At 47.8% G+C, this 18,362-nt stretch overlaps 2 protein-coding genes across 8 annotated transcripts in view; one reads left to right on the top strand and one right to left on the bottom strand.

The window, feature by feature from the left end:
• Positions 1-5,989, top strand: part of SRRD (SRR1 domain containing) — a 29,094-nt gene extending 23,105 nt beyond the window's left edge. For 2 of the 5 annotated variants that reach the window (XM_047760930.1, XM_047760932.1), the window contains 2 exons: positions 129-779; positions 1,743-2,175. In XM_047760930.1, the coding sequence (XP_047616886.1) occupies positions 129-350 (222 nt within the window). In that variant the 3' untranslated portion in view covers positions 351-779; positions 1,743-2,175. Of the gene's footprint in view, positions 1-128; positions 780-1,742; positions 2,176-4,013 lie in introns of those variants that run through there. The other 3 variants (XM_047760931.1, XM_047760929.1, XM_047760933.1) reach the window with 3 other exon arrangements.
• TFIP11 (tuftelin interacting protein 11) lies at positions 412-17,435 on the bottom strand. Of its 3 annotated transcripts, none has more exons than XM_047760917.1 (13): positions 17,359-17,435; positions 15,177-15,394; positions 9,788-9,941; positions 9,322-9,478; positions 7,867-7,994; positions 7,287-7,439; positions 5,065-5,589; positions 4,837-4,943; positions 4,103-4,271; positions 3,474-3,717; positions 2,730-2,872; positions 2,114-2,279; positions 412-820 (listed from the first exon to the last, which is right to left on the bottom strand). In XM_047760917.1, the coding sequence occupies exons 2-13, from the start codon at positions 15,383-15,385 to the stop codon at positions 465-467; spliced, it is 2,511 nt and encodes an 836-aa protein (XP_047616873.1). In that variant the 5' UTR covers positions 15,386-15,394; positions 17,359-17,435; the 3' UTR covers positions 412-464. The 3 variants fall into 3 exon arrangements, with proteins under 3 accessions (XP_047616873.1, XP_047616875.1, XP_047616874.1); XM_047760919.1 differs by lacking the exon at positions 17,359-17,435 and adding an exon at positions 17,174-17,345; XM_047760918.1 differs by lacking the exon at positions 17,359-17,435 and adding an exon at positions 16,354-17,148.
• Positions 17,436-18,362: the final 927 nt, after the last annotated feature.

Genomic DNA, 18,362 nt, shown 5'->3' on the forward strand with positions numbered 1-18,362 from the left:
ACAAAAAGACCAAAAAAAAAAAAAAAAAAAGGATGACGTGGGATGTGACCAGTAAAATGGAAATCTAACCCAGGAGGCTGGAGTTTACATGACTATTATGTTTCTTCTTTTTGAATGTTTCTGCTCAGATTTTGGAAGGACTAGAGGAGCTGGCGTTTCCTCAGACTTCACAGTATGTGGATGTATTCAATGACACCTCCATCCACTGGTTTCCTGTACAAAAGCTAACGCAACTCTCCACGGACACTTGGGTGTTTCGGGAAGAACCAGATTACGAGGACTGTGAGGATCTTGAAATCATCAGGAATAAGACAGAAGAGCCTTCAGCCACTGACTTGAACACCCTGTAACGTGTCTGTTGTTGGCTGAGGCAGAAGCAGCCATCCTGGAGGTTACAGGAACTGTGGCAGCTAAGATTTAAAATAGCATTTTATTCACAAGTATGTCCGTGTTGGGTGGGTGGCCTACTTGGCCATGTCAATCAGGCTCTGCAGGGAGGTGGGCACCCAGGTCTTCTCCCCCTGGACAAACACCACTCCCCGGTCGATGTAGATGACGATGCGGCCGAAGGTGTAGAGCTGCTTGCCTTCGTGTCGCTTCCCGATGACAGGCATGAAGACGATGTTGTGCTCCTCAGCCTTGGTCTCAATCAGGTCTTTAAAGTTCATGGGCACGGAGCTGGCGGCCACACCAATGCCCCGCTGGGCCATGTTCTCGGCCTCCCGTCGCTCCTGCATGGCCTCGTACTGGAAGTCCTTCCTCCGCTCCGTGTGGGTGAGGTAGGCGATGTTCTCCCGCGCACCAGGCTGCATGTAGGCACCTGGGAGACCCAGAGGGGACAGGTGAGGGGTGTCCCAACACAGCAGAAATCGGTTTGGCCTGGGTCTGCCATAGAGGCCTAAGACCTCCTTGTGACTCACTGAGGGGCAGCTGTGCCTCAGTGACACAAAGATGACCAAGCACCTCTGGGGCAAGTTTGGACAGGGAGCTGCTAACCTGAAAATTTCTGGTTAATATAATAACCAGAAATTATTAAATATTCAACATAAAATATCAGCAACAGATTTATTCTTAAGGGCTAGAAACCTTGACAGTCATTGGCCACTACTCTGTTCCCTTCTTGCTAGAATTTTTACCCCACACTTCTCAAGAGGCAGCTTTTAGAACCCTGAAAACATACAGCTTGTACTAGTTAACTTACTTATACAGGCTCTAACCCAAGAAGAAATTTAAATGTATCTGGGGAGCTGACACAAATGTTAAAGGATACTACAGCACCACAAATGGCCAGTGTTAACTGCGGGGTACAGATGGGGAACAGTTCTGGGGGCTTGTGGGTCAAGTGACTGAGGGAGAAAGTGTAGAATATGAAAATAGATGTGGCCCACTGATGCCCCTGGAAGGTCGTGGGTAAGTAGAGAGCATGGACATATACTTGCCTCATCAACAGTCCCAGCTGCCACTCTAGCTGTGTGACCTTGAATGAGCTTGTCTGTGAAACACTGTCAGACTATGCGCTCCAGGGGCCTGTGCTTTGAGATGTAAGCACACTCACACTGGATTGGCTGACTAGGCTCCCAGACTCCTGAGCCAGGCAGTCACTCACAGACAGTGAATGAATAGTTAACTGCCTACTTCTGACACACCAGAGAGTCCACCTACTGAGTGCTATCCACCCACAGTAACTCCATCCCCCAGGTTCTTAGTAAAACCTAGAAGTGGGCACTATTACTGTTTTACAGGTAAAGATGGGCTGAGAGTGGCTAAGCAACTACTACGTGTCAGACTGTCTGCCCAACCTCACGCCCTGAGTTGTGACACTGCAGTGGCGTACCCAACGCTGGCTGGGCAGGTGTACAAAAGCCATTAGCACAGACAGTGGTGACGAAGGTGGGCCCTGGAGATAGACCATACATGTGAGTCCAGCAGCCCGGCCACAGGAGAGCAGGGGTGGGAGGATAGCTAACCACGTGGTGGGCATGGTGCACGGGCGGCGTGTCCTAGGCCAACAGTGAGCTTCACCTTTAGCAGCCCCCCCAGGCACCTGGGGACCCTGCCTGTGTGTGGTTTACGTGCTCAAGGCCAGGCCCTCCAAAATGGAACCCCCACTCACCGACATTGGAGGACACTGCCCTGTTCATGATATCCAGTGCCTCATTAAACTTGTCCTTAACAGATGGGTGCGCCAGCACTTGGTCTGAGAACATGGATTTCCAACCCAGGTACCACTTGGTGATCTCCTCGTAATTTGGGCTGTTACTGAGCCAGGAGCACAGCACCTGCCATAAGGCAACAAATGAGAAACCCACATCCACAGGGGCAACAACAGGAGCAAACCTTCCACAAGGCCTTGTTTTGTGTCCTGGTCCTGGGGACACTTATGGGAGGTTTAGGGGCCAAGCAGGGTCAGCTGGGCAACTCAGTGCCCTCATGTGTGAACTCTGAGCCTTGGTCACTCCCATACCCATAAGAGCTGCCAGTCCCTGGCCCAGGGGCTACTGTGAGGAGTGGAGTAGTGCAGAGGGTTTAGGACAGCACTGGGCGCATGGCAACATTCAACACAGGGTGGTTGCTGTTGTTATTGCCTGACTCATCCCACCCTAACCATGTGCTTTAGTTTTGTTGTGTGACTGTAATACTGCCGTTTGAAAGTTACCGGATTGGGTGCCTCAAATCAGACTGGGCAGAGCAGCTCTTCCCTGCCCCCTCCACAAAGCTCAACAGCGTACCTGAAGCCACTTGGGGAAGAAGTGCTTTTCAAGAAGCCCCACCAGGCTGGAGACAGAGATCATCCCTTCCCAGTCGATGACCCAATAAAAGGCATCCATGTGCTGCTGGTGGGGGTTGATGACCAGCTCCCCAAGGCACATCCCTGGAAGAGAAACCCAGTCTCTAAGGCAAAGCCTCAGAAGCACAAGGTCACCAGTGTCAGCCTTTGAGCTGCTTTCAAAGGTCAATTTTAAGCTCTTGACACCACACTTCTTAAAACTTGCTTTCTTCTCTAATCCAGAAATAGCTCTATGTTTACTTTTTTTTTTTTTCGGCTGCACCCACAGCACATGAATGTTCCCAGGCCAGGGATCGAACCTGCAACACAGCTGTGACCAGAGCCACAGTAGTGACAACACTGGACCTGTAACCTGCTGAGCCACAAGGGAACTCCCAGAAATAGCTCCATATTTGGAATCCAATACAACAAAAGTTTCAGATCACCTGTGGCTATACTGTCACGAAAGCCCATTCTGGACTAATCACTGACTTTGTCACTGCAAGAGGGACCCTGGTTTGTAATATTCAGCCCTAGTGCCCAAAATGGCACCTCTTTCATGGTGAGAAATATCATGTGCTAATAATAATAAGCCTTTGCACAGAGTTCAAAGGCCGTATTTTAAGAACCATAATCATTACTGCTGGCCTCAGAAACCAGGGCAGCAAAGCTGCTGTACTTGGGTGTGTTTCCCCCTTTTCCTTACCCAGCTTGGGCACTATGTTCTTGACCATGAATGCTTCCCAGGAGCCCGGGGTGAAGACGTCTTTCCAGGGCTGGAGGATGAGCTTGGCAGAGGAGTCGCTGGGGTGCCACTTTTGCAGGGCACTGGCCAGCTTGCTGCGGATGGGGGAATACAGCGGCTCCAGGCGCGCCTGCATGAGGGGCAGCCACGGGTGGATCCAGGAGTGGATGGGAACCGTGTCCGTCAGTGGGTTCCAGTTTTCCACCTGCAGGAGGAGTGGGGAGTAAGCAGCAGTTATGGTGGCCTGTGGGCAGTCACACGAAGCCCTGTGCTCTGCTGGCTGAGGTCCACAGTCCTTTGTGCATGCATGGGGGCCCCCGACTCCATGACATTTCCCCTAAACAGGGACAGTGACTTACACATATGCCCATACATGTATTATCTCAGAAATGGCACAATTCTAAGTTTATTAAGGAAACCTATTAAGGGGGGCTTTGGGGCAAAGAACTAGAGTTAGCATTACAGAACAATAACTATGTTGACAAGTTCTGTTAATTCCAGGCATCTTAACAGCAGTGAGAGAATGAAGAGAAATCCTAAACAAGACCCCATGCTTCCTGACGACAGCTCTTTCGCACAACTGGCCCTACCTCCTTCTGCAGCTTGGGGAAGACGAGCTGGTCCAGTATGTTATCCAAGATCCACACGGGAATAATGTGCACCCAGCTATCCAGAAAGTCCACCATTGGGTCACAGTTCCTTGGTTGCCACTGAGTGACGATATTTCGAACGAAAGGCATCCAGACTTCCCATATCAGCCTGTGCAAGAAAGGATGGTTAAATGCACAGATTGGTTGCCACGTATGCAATGAACATTGCCACCAACCTTGAAAATGAGAATTGGAAATGGCAAGAGCACGGCAACCCAGCACAGGAAACCGAGAGGCCAGCCCACATATCAGCCAGACGTGAGCTTGCATCTTCCGTGCTGAGCACCCACTTGGCCTTGGGGCCTGTCTCCTTGGTGCCTGCCTCCCTGGCAGGATTGCTGCTGGGTCACAGGGTCCCCTCCAAGTGTCATCATGTGCTTCCCCACCTAGAGCTCTCCCTGCACGGCCGATGCCACCCACCCTTTGGGTTATAGCTTGAACGTCACCTCCTGAGAGACCTCTGCCCCCAACACCCCCCACCCATCCCAGGTGGGCATCCTTGTCATTCTTCCCAGCCTGCAGCCCACTTATCTGTCCACTTGTTTAGTTAGCACCTGCCTTCCCCACCTCCTGGAGACGTGAGAGGCACATCCCCAATAGCCACGCAACAAGCCTCAGGTGAACTAGCGAATGAACGTCAATTCCCAGAGCGGTGCCAGCCCCACCAGGAGTACCTGTGAAAGGCGTCTGCCGAGAGGTCCTGCCCACCGTGGGACAAGAGCTGGTCATTCTCCAGGAGGCTTTTCCACTTGGAAATGATCTCCGTGCCGTAGGTACAGTCCTGAGGAGAAAACGGCAGCTGAGGTAGCAGGCTGGGGCTGGGCCCTCGCCCTCCAGACCTCCTCTCAAAGCCCAGACCTGCCCCAGACAAGAGGCAGCACATGAGCCTCCCGCCCAGTCACCTTGAGGGGGTCCCACTCCTTGAAGTAGTCCTTCATCAGCGGGTAGACGATGGCCACAGCCAGATCCACACGGTCGGACATCCTGTACTCCTCGTAGTACTTGTCCTGCAGGGTCTCGAAGATGCGGGCACACTCGTCCAGGGTGAGGGGGTCGCTGCAGCCGGGCTGCAGGCGCCGCTCGCACTCCTCCACCATCTCCAGGACCTTGCTTAGGTTGGAGATGACCCGCTCTTCGTGCTCCAGCACCTCTGCCATCTTCTCTAGCTCGTGGGACAGGTTGACCACCATATCATGCTCGTACTGCAGCTGCCGGTCGTTCTGGATGATCTCCTGCTCCGTGAGCTCAATGAGCAGTTGCAGGTTGTGCTCCAGCTCTGGCAGCGCAAAGCCGGGGGCCTTGGCCTCCTTGCCGGGCTGGGGCAGCTGTGACTGCAGTGGGAGCCCGTCATCTGGGACATTGTGCTTGTGGCTGATCTGGCTGTAGCTATAGTAGACCTTCTGCTCCCGGCCCGTCATGTCTATGACCTTGGAGAAGGCGGCAGAGGGGACGCAGGTTAACACTTAGCACTGCTGCCCTACCAGACACACACCTAAGCCCAAGGAAGGTGAGGTGCTGGTGGGAAAGCATAGAAACCAGGCCATTCAGCAGACCTGGAGAAGGGCAGTGTTCATCAAAGTGAGGCCTGGGCTGCGTGACGTCAGAAGGATGGAACAATCAGATGCAACGGGCAGTTCTGGACTAGGTCCCTCAGGACAAACCAGATGGAAGAGACTTTGTAGGACAACTGCTAAAATTTGAGTATGGACAATTAAGTTGATGAAAATATGTTGCCAGGGAAAAGCACAGGCTGTACGGACCAAAACAGACACCATATACCATTAAAATGTCATTTGGGTAAAAAACATGCATATTTAGACAAAAAGATCTGGAAGGATGTACATCATTGGTCATTTACGGGAAGGAAAATATTTTTAATAGTTTTGCCTCTGTATTTCCTAATTTTCTAAAATGTATTGCATGTTGCTCTGTAATAGCTTTTTTTTTTTAAATTTTAAAATAACATGAAACATACAAAACCCACAAAGGCACCCAAGGAGATGAGCTAATTTCAATGTCCGAAGAAGACTGAGGAGATGTGATCATGTCTATACAGTAACAGAAGTACCCGCCACCACTTTAGAGTATATAAGTTAGCATCACCTGGGGAAAGATGACAAGCACGAGCCCTCGCGCCCAGCCAGATCTCTGAGGCAAAACCTCCAGCTATATCTTAAATATCTGCATTTCCTACCAGGTCCCCAAATAACCTGATACACAACACCTTGACCTTTGAGAACCCCACTCCAGACTTTGGGTTCCATGACACACACAATCTCCTACGACAAACTACAAGAGATATCTGTCACCACTGTTCTCTGGCTACTTGGGACAGTGAGGGAGAACCGCAGAGACTGCATGGACAGAACAGAGGCTAAAAGTCTAATGTTAAGTTCAAGGCTGAGGGCCCACTCCTGGTCACAGTGAGTGAGAGCAACCTTCCTATTCTCTAACCTGGTGACTGTACTTCTAGGAATCTATCATTTTAAAAAGTCTAAAACAGGAGTTCCCATCTTGGCGCAGCAGAAATGAATCTGACTAGGAACCATGAGGTTGCAGGTTCAATCCCTGACCTCGCTCAGTGGGTTAAGGGTCCAGCGTTGCTGTGAGCTGTGGTGTAGGTTGCAGACGCGGCTCGATCTGGTGTTGCTGTGGCTCTGGCGTAGGCCAGCTGCTACAGCTCCAATTAAACCCCTAGCCTGGGAACTTCCGTATGCCGTGGGTGCAGTCCTAAAAAGACAAAAGACCAAAACAAAAAACCCCACAAAGATAAGGCTAACCTGCTCTCAACAAAACCACAAAAGTTAAAGATCTAGCAATAGAATACCACGAACATCACTGAATTCACGGACAGCAAGCTGCAGAGCTGGAGTGCTGGATTTAGCACTGTAGTGTGGTGAAGAGCATCTGGCACAGGGTAGGAACAACAATGAGCCTAAATGGGAGTGCAGGAAATGGGCAGAGGCTACTGCCACGCAAGAAAGCAGGACATACAAGAAAGCCTGCCCAGAAGACCCACAGGAACCTTATGAGCAAGTGTTGGGTGACTGATGCTGCTGTGGTTAACTGTGTGTGTGTCTTGCAAGCCTCCATCCTGGACCAGGTGTCCATGGGCCCCCCATACCTTGACTTGAGAAATCTCTTTCTGGGGAGCAGAGAGCTTCTTGCTAATTCTGCCCTTGGCTTTTAACTCTTCCACTGTCTTGTAAGAGTATTTGGGCTTCTTCTTGCTTCCGCTGGGGTCTTTCCTCCACTGGCTCAGCTCCTTCTGAAATTCCTGAATCAAGAATATAACATAGTCCTTCACAACAAGAAAGGGCCACTTCTTCCCGCAAGTGGGGACACTGAGGCTTTCAGAACACCATGCTAAGGACCGTCCCTCCATAACACTAAGACCATCCAAAGACACTGCTTAATGCCCACTCCCTGCCTTACAAATACTGAGGCTCAGACCCCTTCCCCACATAGCCAACCTACTTTCTTCTGAGTACTTCCTGGCACAACTGCTCTTTCTAACCACACCGTGGTTACTTTTTTACTGCTCCCTGTCCACCAGGCTCCACGCCTGGTCACGGCAGGACACCAGCCTTCAGCAGTGTCTGGCACCTGCTGTGCAAGCAACCCCTAAACACTGGTGAGGGAACAAATGAGCAAACAACAGTCCCAAGAGGCAGAGACAGAATCCAGCCCATCTCTTGACTCACCTCCTCAGCTTCTTCCTCAGAGTCAACCACGGGGAAGTCCTGCAGGGACTGGGTGGTGCGCTCTGAGCCATATGCCCCCACCGCGCCTTTCCCCTTTCTCTGCTTGGCTTCAATTGGGTTAATGATACCTGGCAAGTTGCAGCAAAAGACAGACTTCAGATCACAGCTGTTCTTGTGAGTGAGCCACTCAGGGAGACCACACTCCTGGTCCTCACACACAGTAACATGCTACCCAGGAAGGAAACATGCTTCTGCCCTCACGACACCGTTTGGCTCCTGTGTGGCCAGAAGCTTCTGAGCGTGTGTGCTGCCACAGAACAGTGTGCTGATATTGTTTGTATCCTAAATACAGACTTCCATTTCTACTTGGATTGTTGGGTTTTTTTTAGTGGACAGGAATATTTTATAACTGGGATCTCCGGCATATTAGATTCTATACTCTGCTCATTTGGAAGCCCATTAATTCAGATATTATATTGATTCTGACTGAAGTAAGGTGAAGCTGCCATTTAATATGAAACTCCACCTATTTTACTTAGGAGTTCATATCTCCTATGAGCTATAACAAGTTTAAGCCTGGAAAATAAGTATTTTTCTTGAAAAAGTTTACAAACAGGACTGCATTTCAGTGAAGAATTGCCACACCCCAGACTTCCTACCAGGCCCCTTCCAGCTAGTACTGTTGAAATCCCAATTAGCACACTTCCCTCACTCCCATGCCACTGCCACTCAAGTCCATGGATTCTTCATACAGCTGATGTTTTCAACACACAATCCATATCTAACTTTAATAATACCTAGGGACTGAATCTGAATTACAGAGACTACTACTGATGACATCCCATTGGTGAGTGTTGTAAAACAAAAGGCAACACCTGATGTTTTACTGATATTCCTGAAGGACAGGTAACTGGCTTTTTGCAAAACTAAAAAATAGTTACCTGTCCTGCCCCCTCCTGAGCAAGAGTCCAAACTCATATGCCTTTAGGGTCCAGGGAACATTAATATGAACAGGGAAAGTGGGCTGGAGTAAAAGGGGAGTGTGGAGGCAGCTTCCAGGAGAAGGCCTTGGGTGCTGACTGGGACAGCAAGGACTCAGCTAAACCAGTCACTGCCAGGCAACTCTAGAATGGAAGTGAAACTGTCTGCTTTTTAAATATTGGCAACCAGTTTGATTTTTTAGAAACACTGGGCAGGCTAGAAAGAAGCCTGTTCTCAGCCTGTCAGCCTGATTTAAACCCTAACCTCTCCCTCCTGCCGAAACAAGTATTTTATGTAACTTGAGTTCTGATAAAGCATGAAGCATAGAGCACAGCATCTGTGCTGGCAGAACAGGCTGCAGGGTCCCAGCCCTCCGAACAGTGAAAAAGCAGAGAAGAGGAGGCCACTGCCCTCCCTGCTCTTCCCACCTCTGCCTGATGGCAAGTGCAAGACTGTGGGATGGGACTGCCACACCTTGTGCATTCTTCCCAAGGCCCCTTCCAGGGACATAGCCCATCTTCTGAAGCAGCTTCTGTCCAATTCCTTTTGTGTGTCTTTCCCAGCTGCCAAAATCCATGAACGACTTGGTTCCTCCTGCAAAACCTTTCTGACTGGGTTTAAAATTACCACCCTGAAAAGGAGAAAAATCAAAGTTTAGTTAATAGAAAAAGAAGAAAAACGTAATAAAGCAAGCTTAGCTGATGGGAGCATGACCTGGCAGTCACAGAGCATTATGAAAAATATCTCACCAATCAAACCTACCTCTGATGCATCTCAGGGAATAGAAGAGACTGCACTGCACACATCACCCCTCAGGGAGATGCACTACCACAGGGAGACCCACACAATCCCCCCCCCCACCAATTGTGAGCAGATGCTTGCGCCACAAAGATGCTGCAGGGATATTACTAAAGTCACAACACGTCAATAAGGAGGCTACCGTTTTTAACTTCTTTGGTCCGAAATCCTTAGGAAATTCATCCTGCTTAACAGGTTTCTCTTCATCATCAGAATCTTCCAGCTCCGCCTCCTCTGCTGCCCCTTTCTTTAGCCCAGCACTGATGAAGTTGACTGGTGCCGAGTAGTCACGAGCCCTGCAGGTAAACACAAGGCCCCACAGCCCATAGGGTCATTAAGAACTCTCCTGCAACCATCCCATGTAGAAACCTTGCTGGCCAGAGAGTTCCTTAGAGTTGACCTTGTGGGATCCATTTTATTTTTTATTTTTTGTTTTTGAGGGCTGTACCTGTGGGATATGGAAGTTCCCAGGCTAGAGGGTTCAACTGGAGCTGTATCTGCAGGCCTACTCAACAACCACAGCAACGCCGGATCTGAGCCACGTCTGCGACCTACACCACAGCTCATGGCAGTGCCAGATCCTTAACCTACTAAGTGAGGCCAGGGATCGAACCCTCGTCCTCATGGATACTAGTCATGTTCACTACCAGTGAATCACAACAGAAGCTCTTCCTTTTACGTTTTTAAAATTAACTTACTTTAAAAAGCATTTACACCAAAACCAGAAAAAAGAGAAAATTACAGGCCAATATCTTTCATGAATATACAGAAATTCTCAAGAAAATATCAGCAAGCCAAATCCAACAAGACATCAAAAAAAAAATCACACATTATAACCAAATGGGATTCACCCCAAGTTTATAAGGATGGTTCGCCGTGCACAAATCAATGTGATACACCACATCAACAACAAAAAAGACAATAACCACATGATCATCTCAATAGGTGCAGAAAAAGCATTTGACAAAATTCAACATCCATTCATGTTAAAAACTCTTACCAAATCAAGTATAGAGGGAACACATCTCAACACAGTAAAAGCCATCCATGACAAACCCACAGCCAGAATGATACTCAATGGCGAAAAGCTGAAAGCCTTTCCACTAAAATCTGGAATAAGACAAGGATGTCCACGCTCACCAATTTTATTTAACATAGTATTGGAAGGCCTAGCCACAGCAATCAGACAGACAAAAGAAATAAAAAGTATCCAAAAAAAAGAAGAGGTAAAATTGTCACTCTATGCAGATGACGTGATAGTATATATAGAAAACCTTAAGGATGCCACACAAAAATTACTCAAACTGATCAACAAATTCAGCAAAAATTCAAGGATACAAGATTAATGTTCAAAAATCAGTTGCACTTCCGTATACTAAGGATTAAGTATTAGAAAAGGAATATAAAAATACAATATTTTTAAATGGCACTCAAAAAAAATTAAATACCTAGGAATAAACCTGACCAAGGAGGTGGAAGACTTATATGCTGAGAACTATAAAACATTAATCATGGAGGAGTTTCCATTTTGACACAGGGGAAACAAATCCAACTAGGAACAATGAGGTTGCAGGTTCGATCCCTGGCCTTACTAAGTGGGTTAAGGATCTGGTCTTGCCATGAGCTGTGGTGTGGGTCAACAGATGCGGATCTGATGTTGCTGTGATTTGACCCCTAGCCTGGGAACTTCCATAGGCCACAAGTGTGGCCCTAAAAAGCATAAAAAAAAAAAGAAAGAAAGAAATTAACCACAGAAATTCAAAGAAATGGAAAGATATTTCATGCTCCTCGATTGGGAGAATTAATATCATTAAAATGGCCACATTACCCAAAGCACTCTACAGATTCAATGCAATCCCTATCGAATTACCCATGACATTTTTCACAGAACTAGAACAAACAATCCAAAAATGTATATGGAACCATAAAAGACCCAGAATTGCCAAGGAAATCCTGAAGAACAAAAACCAAGCAGGAGGCATAACTTTCCCAGACTTCAGACAATACTACAAAGCTACAGTAATCAACACAGTATGGTACTGGTACGAAAACAGACATACAGATCAATGGAACAGAATACAGAACCCAGAAATAAATCTGGACATGTGGTCAATTAACCTTTGACAAAGGAGGCAAGACTATAAAATGAGAAAAAGACAGTCTCTTCAGGAAGTGGTGCTGGGAAAAATGGACAGTAAATGAAACTAGAACACATCCTCATACCATACACAAAAATAAACTCAAAATAGCTTAAAGACTTAAACATAAGACACCATCAAACTCCTAGAAGAGAACATAGCAAAACATTCTCTGACATCAATGGTACAAATGTTTTCCAAAGTCAGTCTCCAAAGATAACAGAAATAAAAACAAAAATAAACCAATGGGACCTAATCAAGCTGACAAGCTTTTGCACACCAAAGGAAACCATAAAAAAAGCAAAAAGACAAACTACAGAATGGTAGGAAATGGTTTCAAATGATGCAACGCTTAATTTCCAAAATACACACAACTCATACAACTCAACAGCAAAAAAAAAAAAAAAAAAGCTCATCAATAATTATTCAATAGGAGTTCCCGTTGTGGCGCAGTGGTTAACGAATCCGACTAGGAACCATGAGGTTGCGGGTTCAGTCCCTGCCCTTGCTCAGTGGGTTAATGATCCGGCATTGCCATGAGTTGTGGTGTAGGTTGCAGACGCAGCTCGGATCCTGCGTTGCTGTGGCTCTGGCGTAGGCCAGTGGCTCCAGCTCCGATTGGACCCCTAGCCTGGGAACCTCCATATTCCGAGGGTGCGGCCCAAGAAATAGCAACAACAACAACAACAACAACAAAATTATTCAATAAATGCAAATCAAAACTACAATGTGGTACAACTGCACACTTGTCAGAATGGCATCACAAATGCTGGAGAGGGTGTGGAGAAAAGGGAACCCTCCTACACTGTTGGTGGGAATGTAAACTGGTCCCACCACCATGGAAAACAGTATGGAGGTACAGCAGAAAACTAAATATAGAACTACCAGATGATCTAGCAGTCCCACTCCTGGGCATATATCCAGACAAAGATTTCAAGGAAAATGATACACGCACTCCTATGTTCATTGCAGTACTAGTCATAATAGTCAAGACATAGAAACAACCTAAATGTCCTGCAACAGGGGAATAGATTAAGAAGATGTGGTACACATGCACAATGGAATACCACTCAGTGATAAAAAAAGAACAAAATAATGCCATTTGCAGCAATGTGGATGGAACTAGAGACTCTCATACTAATCGTATCAAATGAAGCAGGTCAGAAAGAGAGAAATACCATATGATTTCACTTATATCTGGAATCTAACATGTGGCACAAATGAACCTACCTACAGAAAAGAAACAAATTCATGGAAAAGACTTGTGGTTGCCAAGGGGGAGGAGGTTGGGGCAAGGGTGGAGTGAGAGGCTGGGGTTAGCAAATGCAGCTATTATACATGGAGAGGATAAACAAGGTCCTGTACAGCACAGAGAACCATATTCAGTGTCCTATGATAAACCAATTAACACAACATTGTAAATCAAATATACTCCAATTAAAAAAAATTTTCTTCTGGCCATGCCTGTAGCATGTTAATGTTCCCAGGCCTGTGATCAAACCCATGCCAGAGTAGCAACCCAAGGCACTGCAGTGACAATGGCAGATCCTCAGCCTGCTGTGCCTCAAGGGAACTCAAAAATTTTTTTTCTTTTAAAAATAAACACAAGGAGTTCCCACTGTAAGCACAATGGGATCACTGTTGTCTCTGGAGCACTGCAATGCAGGTTTGATCCCTAGCCCAGCATAGGGGGTTAAGGGCCCAGCATGGCTGCAGCAACGACATAGGTTACAAGTGTGGCTCCAATCTGATCCCTGGCCTGGTAACTCCTTCTGACGTGAGGTGGCCAAAAAAGGAAAAAGAAAAACAAAGCATTTGTTTCAGACACTATTTCAAGCACAAAAATCAAACAAGGAAAGTCCCCAAGAGTATTGCAAAATAAGGTGATGCTTTATAAAATGACTAACCTCGTAAAGAAACCTCTCCATGGCAGCAATAAAACTAAGAGAATATTCTCCTAGAGGTGCAATATAAGAGCCCAAATGTAGAGTAAGGTCCAGATTCTAACAGTTTAGCTGTATGACTTTTGGCTGGAGTTTTTTTCTTTCCTTTTTTTGGCCATGGCAGAAACATATAGAAGTTCCCAGGCCAGAGACTGAAACCATGCCACAGCAGTGACAATGCCATATAATTAACTGTTAGGCCACCAGGCAACTCCTGGCCACAGTTTCTTAATCTGTAAAATGGGATGATAATAATGGCACCTTTGTCTTGTACGCAGGGTAATAGAGACCAGGCCTGAACAAGGAAGCAGTGAAGGCCATTACTATCTTATAGACATAAAATTCTTGATCCCTGATCTAGTCATCATTCACTTTAGATTTCTTACAGATGAGAAGAGGTCGCACTGATTTCTGCTCTTTCTCCCAACCTCCTTTTTTCTGTTGGTTTGTTTTTTTCTTTCTATAGCGACACCTGTGGCATATGGAAGTTCCCAGGCTAGGTCAGATTGGAGCTGAGCTGCCAGCCTACACCACAGCCACCGCCACGCTGGATCTCTAACCCCATGAGCAAGGACAGGGATCAAACCCACATCCTCAGGGACACTAGGTTGTGTTCTTAACCCGCTGAACCACAGTGGGAACTCCCCCCCAGCCTCCTTTGTCAAAAATGTACAATTGCAATGGGCTGGAGCCTCCAGGCCTCAGGTGGGGACAGAAAGACAAAGCCAAACCTGCTACACACTCTGGTCAGGCAAGCTGCAGCCAACACAGGCAACTCCACACTGAGGAGGGGGCTTTCAGTCCCAGTCCTCATCCCCTGCCACCAGCCCAGCCCTGGTCTCTACCACTGCCTGGCCCGGGCCTCCTCACAGAGCCCCCTCTTCCACTGTGGCTCAACCCCGAGCCTGCACCTGAGCAAAAGGATCTTCAAACACGCCCCCTCCCCGCATGTCACACCCTCTCCACACAGACCCAAGGCCTCTTTCTCAGGTGACACCCCTTCCCTCTCCCCACTCCAGCTCACAACGTCTCATGTCCTCTTGGATTCCCTGCTGCCTCCCAGCAAAGGCCTTTGTTTACTGGTGCCGCCCTGATTCTCCATCTTCCCTAACCTCCCAGAATAGGTCAAACACCCTAAAATAGGCCCCCCCTCAGGTCCTCAATCAGTTACAGACTTCCACTTCTGCTGTTGATCAATGCCCGTCTCCAACAACCAGAGTTGCAGCTCCTGGAAAGCAAGGACTGGGCCTAAAGCACAAGGCCTAATACACATAATTGCTCAATTAACACCAACTGATGACCCAGTCAGTGAGAGGCCAGCACCCAAACCTAAAGAGGAACGGGCTCCCTGGCTGATGATGCAGCTAAGGGACTCAGTGGGGCTAGGAGAGACAGATGCTTAGTGGGGTAGTTCCCCAACTCCTGGGGAAGCAGCCCATGCCAGCCATACCGTTTGCCTCCAAAGCTGGGCCTCTCTTCATCTGAGTCACGCTCTGCCCACACTCCGTAGGTGGCCTCTTCCTTGGTCTGCCAGTGGCGCTGCCGGTTAGGGTTGAATTCATTCTGGAGATCCCAGTCGGTGATCTCAAAGTTCTCCCGCTCATCCTCGTCATCATCCATGTGGCCTTCTCCGTCTCGGTACAAGTGGGATAGGGACATGACCTGTCACTAAAGGAAGGGATGAAAAAGTATAGTCTGTGACAAGTCCTGCGAGCAGCAGCAGAAGGCTTCCCTGTGAGTCCCTACTCCCTGCTGCCTTCAGAACTTCCTCCAAACTCCAAGTTCACCAAAATTGTTGTTACAATTCAATAAAGCAGACACTAAATCCTTTCAAAAAACAATATGTACTAAGACAGGTGGAACAAAATAGTCCCAACAGCCATGTGATTTTTTTTAAGTATTTCATTTTATTTTTTTAATTTTTTACATTTTTTTGCCATTTCTTGGGCCACTTCTGCAGTGTATGGAAGTTCCCAGGCTAGGGGTCAAATTGGAGCTGTAGCCACCGGCCTACTCCACAGTCACAGTAACTTGGGATCCGAGCTGCGTCTGCACCATATACACAACAGCTCACAGCAACGCCGGATCCTTAACCCACTGAGCAAGGCCAGGGATCGAACCCGCAACCTCATGGTTCCTAGTCAGATTAGATAACCACTGAGCCAAGACAGGAACTCCCAGTCCATGTGATTCTTAAGCATGTTATTTCCTTGTCCTAGTCAATGTTGTAAAATATCAATTGTATACACTCACATACACACAAACCATATAAAAAGAACTAAGTATGCTATCCTATGTACTGTTGCCTCAGAAATTGGATAGACATTTTACCGGATCCCAGATTTTTATTATTTTTCCTATGTTGGGTAAAGAGTTTTATCTAAACCTTTGACAGTCACAGCAAAGTGATCTTTTTATGAAATGGTTTCTGAATACATTACTTGATGAGACTCTTAGACTTAATTTTCCTCCCCAAACAGGAACTTCTCCTGAGGAGCTAGAAGGCAGTAATTACAAACACTACCTTAACAGTCGGACTAGCTGTGAATTAGAAAACAAAATTCAATACATGGTAGCTGGGTGATGAGATTCAGCTGTCTCTTGAACAGTTAAACTACAGTACCAACCTTAGAGAATGCTTATGATGCAGATTCAATGAGATGGGGCCTAAAAAAACAGCTCACAATAAGGGTTCCAGAAACAGCTGTTACTGTAATCCCATGATTAGGTTCATTGCCCTTCCTGTTATTGAATTAGGGAATGAACCTCACAAAGTGATTGTGAAACCAGGTGCTAAAATCACAGCCTGAGTTCAACCCCCCTCTCTACCAGGTACTCAGTGTATGAGTATTAGATGAAGTGCCAAGCACGAGTCCCCACACAGTCATACATTCAATAGGACGGCAGTGATTCCTGTCTAGCAGCCACGGAAAGCAGCCTTCAAGGAAAGGGAGCTCGCTACTTCCACAGGCAGTGTCAAACTCTGGTCAGCTCTGTTACAAAGTTTCCCCTGCTCATTCTACTCAAAGGTGCACTGGTTGGGTGCTGCCGGTCCTAACCTCACCCAGGCGCTCAAAAAAGGTAAATATTCTCAGAGGAAGCGGGAGTCCCTCATACACGGGAGTCACTAACAACACTGCTTCCCTGGGCCCAGAGCATGGTAATAACCACAGTTGTCACCAGTAAGAGAGACCTCGGTAGGTGCTAGGTACTTGCTGGACGCTTCAGGCCAATAATCTAATGTAAACATCAAGACATCTGGAGAGAGAGATACTACTAGCGCCTCCAAAGCTTAAGTAAAACGAAGCAGAGAATTTAAACAACTTGCTCTAGGTTCTCGGCTGGCAAGGCTCGAAACCAGGTGGGCCTGAAACTAGGTGGGCCTAAAGCCAGGGCTCCAGGGTCCAGCTGCCTTGCAACCCAGGCCTCACGGTGGAGGCTCCGTACCTAACTTTGCCCAAGCCCCCAACTGCCCGGTGACCCGGAGCGGCTCCTCTTCTCCCCGCCTCCGCAGAGCTGTCTGCGAAAGTGAAGCGCAACGGGCAAGGCCAAGGCCCACTTCCCGGAGCCACCACTCCCACCGGCGCGAACTCCCTCCGGCGCTCCCCTGCCCGCTTCCAAGCCCCGCTCACCTCTCCAGTGCCCGGTGTTACGAATACAGCCTCCAGCTCCGCAAAAGAAGCGCGCCGCTCGGGGGCGGAACCCGGATGTGCCGCGACCGGCGCACCGGAAATGTCGTTACTCGAAGGCGGAAATGGTGTGTAGGTTGCCATGGCAGCAAGGGAACGCTACGGACGCCTTTGGCTCTAAAGCGGCTGAGCTGTTAGGATTTTTGGGGCCCGGAATGGCTGAGGACTAATTCGTCTGCCCCACCCCCACCCCACCCCCCCGCTTCGTGGCGACTTCCAGCCTGTGACGACTGGTGTGGACGTCATCGAGTCACCCTGGCCTAGAGAGACCCCTTTGCCAGCCTGACGTTCTAAATCTGCAAAATGGGGATATAGGACAAGCTCAAGGAATAGTTGTGTGAGAGACAGTGGGGGGGGCAGGACACGGCATTTAAATAGGAATAATGAATGTCTAGACTACCTCTTGGATATTTAGGTGTTAAGTACAAGCACCGTCTTAGGCACTTTTATAAGTAGTTGTTTTATACAAATGGGCAAACTCTAGAGTTCCCAAGTATTCCCTCCAGGATATCTTTCCATTTTCTTCCTTTCCAACAAGTTGGTAAATAAATCTATTCACGGATCTAATAAAAAGTGTACTGGGTGCCTACACTGCTAGGCTTCTGCGGTCCAAGGAACAAAGGAGAACCAGGCACCCCCAGAGAATCCCTCGCCAGCCCTGGACTCTGTGTCGGCGCACAGGCTCTGGAATTCCAATCTCAACGCTATCACTGAGGAACCGTGGTCGTGGGACAAGGCATTAATTACATCTCTCTAAGCCTCAGTTTTCTCCTCTGCAAAATGGTTTAGCAGTCAATGAAATAAAATATGTTTGCAATTAAAACTGTACCTGGTACATAATAGGTACTTAGGGAGCATTAGCTGTTAATTTTTGCTTGTTTCCTCTTTCTCTGTATGATAAAAAGATCAGGAGGCACTGTTAGAGTATACACAGAGCACTGGATTTG

This window comes from Phacochoerus africanus, chromosome 15, assembly GCF_016906955.1.
Source record: "Phacochoerus africanus isolate WHEZ1 chromosome 15, ROS_Pafr_v1, whole genome shotgun sequence".
In the NCBI taxonomy this organism is placed as follows: Eukaryota; Metazoa; Chordata; class Mammalia; order Artiodactyla; family Suidae; genus Phacochoerus; species Phacochoerus africanus.

What these genes read in the sequence shown, in the direction of transcription:
- TFIP11 (XM_047760917.1), bottom strand. Translation starts at nt 15,385, where the DNA reads ATGTCCCTATCCCACTTGTACCGAGACGGAGAAGGCCACATGGATGAT. An exon ending in AAGAGATTTCTCAAGTCAAG is followed by an intron (nt 5,590 to 7,286) that starts GTATGGGGGGCC and finishes GCCTTCTCCAAG; the next exon opens with GTCATAGACATGACGGGCCG. An exon ending in GGCAGTGTCCTCCAATGTCG is followed by an intron (nt 821 to 2,113) that starts GTGAGTGGGGGT and finishes TGGGTCTCCCAG; the next exon opens with GTGCCTACATGCAGCCTGGT.